This window comes from Galeopterus variegatus, unplaced genomic scaffold, assembly GCF_000696425.1.
Source record: "Galeopterus variegatus unplaced genomic scaffold, G_variegatus-3.0.2 Scaffold1983, whole genome shotgun sequence".
Lineage (NCBI taxonomy): Eukaryota > Metazoa > Chordata > Mammalia > Dermoptera > Cynocephalidae > Galeopterus > Galeopterus variegatus.
Genome location: NW_007728094.1, coordinates 232,683 through 237,470, shown reverse-complemented (window position 1 = coordinate 237,470; position 4,788 = coordinate 232,683). Strand labels below are relative to the sequence as shown.

Below are 4,788 nucleotides of genomic sequence, written 5' to 3'. Positions count from 1 at the left end.
TCCCCCCGACTTGTGTTATTTTGTCTGGTTAAGGCAGGGTGAATGCTCTCTGATGCCATCTCATAGAAAATCTCATAAACTACTCTGGTCCCGGCCCATCTTTAAGCAGGACTATAGTAAAATTTAACCACTTAAAACAACAGGTCCTGTTTTTATTTGGGTGATTTAATTTAAAAATTCCTGAAAAAAGTTTTTTGTAACCACCAAAACTTCTTGTCATTTGAAAGTTTTTGACTTGTGTGTCACGGTTCTGCCTTAGTACAGGATTTTGTCTCTGGAAAGTAAAGCTCATTTTGGATATAGCCAGAAGTGAGATAGTGATCAAGGTATGAAAGCCTGTTAAAGGCAGGTTGACTATATGTGGGTGGCAGTTCAATAAGATATATGATCTTCCATTTGTCAGAAACATAACAGGCATTCTCAGACACTAAATCTCAGTAAACTGGCCAGAATGCTTTATTTTCACTGTCCATAACTTGAGTATATAAATTCTTGTTCTGAAATCCCAGATTAAAATGAGCTGAATGAGTGGTTTTCTGTCCACTGATCTAGGAACAACCATGGCTCATAGCAACAGGTTTTAACTGTTCTGTATTAAATTTATTTATTGTTTTGGTGGCTGGCCGGTATGGGGAACCAAACTCTTGACCTTGGTGTCACAAGGTCACACTCTTAACGAACTGAGCTAACTGGCCAGCTCCTATTTTAAATTTATTTTAAAATCAGGTTATTTTAGTTGGGATCTTCTCATGGATATTTTCTGCTATCTAGCTGGCTGCAAAAACTAATGGGATTCATTTTACATTTTGATAGTTTAGGCTGCCTTTTTTTGTTGTTGCTGTCGTAGAAGCTTAGAAAGTTTTCACATCAGCCAAATAATTTTATTGTCTTAACTAAGGAATGAGCCAAGTCAAAAGTTCTTACAAAGACAAGGGAAACATTTACTTTTGCTTGCCAGAGGTTCATTTCAAAAGATCACAGGCTTCTGACCTAAGAACCAATCTTATTCAAATACACTGGTTACTGTGGGTGCTTTTTCAGTTGGCTATTCTGTTTTCAACACAAAATTGAGCTAGAACACTGTTGAGCCCTACCTAAAACAGCTCTTCAGGTGAAGCCTGAATATAATCCTGGCACTTGGTTCTCAACATTATCGGCAGAGTTGTGTCTGCTGTGGGAAAGTATTGACATTTCTGCCTCACATTTGGAGCATATTCCCCAATCTCATTTTGGGGGGTTCCTTGCCTGCTAATGAGATAATGCAGTGAAAAGACCCAGATTCCCTCAGATCTTAGCAGTGTCTTGTCTTAAACCCTGACTCTCATAGAAAGGTACCTCTTAACAGGCAGCCACATTTTAGCCAATTTGATAAATGTAATTTTTTTTTTAAAGAAAAACCCTAACAAATCAATTCCTAAATCAGAAAAGTTGCACAAAGGAGGGGAAAAGAGAGCTTTCTGAGAGAGGAAGAGATGTCCATGAGAAAGCCAATTAGGCTAAGCCTTACAATAGCATGGCCCTTCTCTTCTCACATTTTAATCTCAACCGAACACAGCAGGGGTTAGCCCCTACCCCAGCTACAAGATGCTCCCAAGGGAGTGTCCAAGAGCCTGGAAGGCAGTTTTTGTCAGGTTCAGTACAGCAGGAAAAGCCATCCTGGCAGAGTCCAGTGGTCCTGTTAGCGGAGGCTGCTGCTGCTGCTGGCCTGGGAGCTACCCATACCTGGGTGGTCTGGACTATGTCGGTTCTGCGGAAGACAAAGGAGGGGGAGTAAGAACAACTAGGAACTAGCCTTGGCCCTGACCAGGACTGTACAGGAAAAACTGCAACCTGCCCTGGGTTTTCAATCTTGGGTCCAACCTGAGGCAAAGAACTCTAAGGACAGGGATGATATGTGGGGAAACTCACTGGGCTGCAGCAACATGCCCCTACCCTACCTTCTTTTTCTTCTTCTCTTTCTTCTTCCTTTTCCGTTCAGGATCCTCTTCTTTTTTCTTTTTCTTCTTCTTGTGATCCGAATCGGATGGTGTTTCTGTAGGAGACATTGGGTGCCTATCACCTGTAGAGTTCAAAATACTCTACTGCTGTGAACTCAATACTACAGGAAAACCCCAACTCAGGACAATTGCTTTTTTTCTAAATGGCCAGAAAAGGATACAGAGACACTGTTAGAGTCCTTGTCCCAACTCCCTACTTGCCCAAGAGACCCCAGTACATCAGTTATTATTTCAGGAGAATTTGGGAATCCAGGGCTCTAAGGAACTTCACTGGGTTTAACTGGAAGGGCAAACCAGAGTTGGAAGGTCAGGTTTTCTTGCTCTGAATAGAACCACTTCTTACCTGGGGGGACAGGATCCTGGGTACGGCTCTGTTTGTGCTTATGCTTATTCTTCTTTTTGGGAGGCTGAATATGCATCAAACGACACTGCTCTGGCAACTGAAGGAATCAAAGGAAGGTTCAGGTGAGTAGAGGGAGGAAATCTGCTCCCATCATCTTCTGTTCAGTAGGTTATGTAGGAACACACTTGGACAAAGAAGCTACCTCCATGCTTTCTAGGCCTCCCCATTTGCCTTCTTTCTCCCAAAGGGGGGACTTACCGGGCCAGTGTGGAGGCGGAAGCCAGCCAGCATGGTCCCTGTGATAGGATTAAAAGAGCCACCAAGAATAGGGGGCTTCTCAATGAGGGAGCGGAGGCTGCTGTTATCATGGGAACCAGGCAGATCAATCATCCCTGGTAGGTCGGGCAGGAAGTTACTTAGCTTCTCCTTCACCTTCTTCCCACAGAATTTATTATAGGCATGTTCCAGGTTGTAGTGCGTGATGAGATTGGTGCTGCCTGTCAGCTCTGTGCTACCTAGAGAACAAAGAATAATAGAAAAAGACTAGTCCCAAAGTAGAGAATTTATTTTTGTCATTGAGCCAGAGGGAAAGTGAAGGACTATATTTTAACCTAAATAAGGAATCTTTTAAGTGAGAATTATAAAAATTTAAATTCGTTTTTAAAGTAAGAAACACCAAGGTCAAGGGTTTGTATCCCCATACAAGCCAGCTGCCAATAACAACCTCCCCCCCCCAAAAAAAACCCCCAAAAGGTAAGAAACAGCAAAAGTAGATAATAATATAAACACTAACAATCTAATACTATAGAATGGTAGGTTTGAAAGGGAAGGGAAAAAAATAGGCAAAAGTCCAAATAGGGCATAGATGGAAACTGCTCTAGCCCTGTGAAGGAGACATTCCACTTTCCATGGACTAACCAGAATAATAACTTACATGATGTTTACTCCATATTAAACACCGTTCTGAGTGCTTTTCATAAAATGTACTAGTGAGAAATTACATTCTCTGACATGACCAGGATAAAAGTACCTCACAGCTCAGCTACAACCATGGAAAGGGCCAAATTTGACCCAGTGGCTTGAGGATCTTGTCAAGGACCTGTTTGGTTTTGTTTTTTACTAGCAAGAAACACTAATCACCTTTATCTAGAAAAAGAGCCAGGGATTATTCTAGCTACCACTGCTTAACTTTTGTTACAACAACTTTATTCTTCCTCATAATACTGAGTATAATGCTTTGCCTAGAAGGAAGAAATGTTTGATTAGAAGTCGAGCAACTAGGGCCGGCCCGTGGCTCACTCGGTAGAGTGCGGTGTTGATAACACCAAGGCCACGGGTTCGGATCCCATATAGGGATGGCCGGTTTGCTCACTGGCTGAGCATGGTGCTGACAACATCAAGCCAAGGGTTGAGATCCCCTTACCGGTCATTTTTTGGGGAAAAAAAAAAAAAAAAAAAGAAGTCGAGCAACTAGAATTCTAATCCTGTTTATCCTCCATACCTCAATTTCCTCTCATCTGTGGAATGAGATAATAGCTATCTTAAGTACACTTCATTTTTTTTCAAGGTTCAAATGAAAACATATTGAAAAGTATAAAATATTATATACACGCAAAGCATTACCAGTATAAATACTGCATGGCTGACTTTTTTCCAAAGAATATAAACTTATTTGTAACTTAATAAGGACAGTGCAAACATTAGGTTCTCGATAAATATTTATTAAATGAACAAGGTACTTTTCCTCTATATCTCTAGGCCTTACTCCATCCTTTCCCTTTCCTTTACTGCCAAATGTCTCAGAAAAGTAGTCTACTTGTAATGGCAGGAGACTCAATGTCACAGTACCTCTCCCCATAACTGGGCAGTGCCTCTTGCCATTACAGTCTTCTGATTTTTTCCCCTCTCCACCAGCTCTCCTCCTTCCAGGTGGTTATGCTTAAGGCTCAGGTGAGAAGGCATTTTGTACTTTTTCTGAACTCTTTAAGAGTTCAACTTGCTGCTTTAACTATTACTTCTACCAATATGATTTCTAAGTCCCTCTCTGCATCCCTAACTCCTCTCCTGAAAAAGAATCTTACATTCCCAACTTCTTAGTCAATTCCATGCAGATTCAATTTGTTTTTGTTTTTAAATTCCAAACCTTGCCCACATCATTCATAGCTTCTCTATGTCAATCCGTGGCACCCATATTCTCCAGATATTTTTAGGAAGCAGTACTTCTCCATTGAAAAATCTCAATGGTTTTGGGCTGGCCAGTTAGCTCACTTGGGAGAGTATGGTGCTGAGAACAACGACGTCAAGGTTCAGTTCCCCATACCTGCCAGGCGTCAACCCCCCCCCCCCCAAAACAACAACAAAAAACCTCAGTGGTTTCCAATTACTCCCAGGAAAAAGCTCAAATTCCTTTGGCACTCAAGGCTAATCACATCTTACTCTAACTTAGCT

The 4,788-nt window shown here is 41.6% G+C and overlaps 1 protein-coding gene and 1 long non-coding RNA gene across 3 annotated transcripts in view; one reads left to right on the top strand and one right to left on the bottom strand.

The window, feature by feature from the left end:
- Positions 1–859: 859 nt before the first annotated feature.
- MED19 (mediator complex subunit 19) overlaps positions 860–4,788 on the bottom strand; it is a 6,888-nt gene continuing 2,959 nt past the window's right edge. The window contains exons 2-5 of one of the 2 annotated variants that reach the window (XM_008579924.1): positions 2,599–2,855; positions 2,341–2,437; positions 1,938–2,032; positions 860–1,747 (exon numbers count right to left, since the gene is read on the bottom strand). In XM_008579924.1, the coding sequence (XP_008578146.1) occupies positions 1,679–1,747; positions 1,938–2,032; positions 2,341–2,437; positions 2,599–2,855 (518 nt within the window). In that variant the 3' untranslated portion in view covers positions 860–1,678. Of the gene's footprint in view, positions 2,278–2,340; positions 2,438–2,598; positions 2,856–4,788 lie in introns of both variants that reach the window. The other variant, XM_008579925.1, reaches the window with a different exon arrangement.
- LOC103596320 overlaps positions 2,406–4,788 on the top strand; it is a 5,627-nt gene continuing 3,244 nt past the window's right edge. Inside the window, exon 1 of the long non-coding RNA XR_551040.1 lies at positions 2,406–2,462. This is a non-coding gene — a long non-coding RNA (uncharacterized LOC103596320). The remainder of the gene's footprint in view (positions 2,463–4,788) is intronic.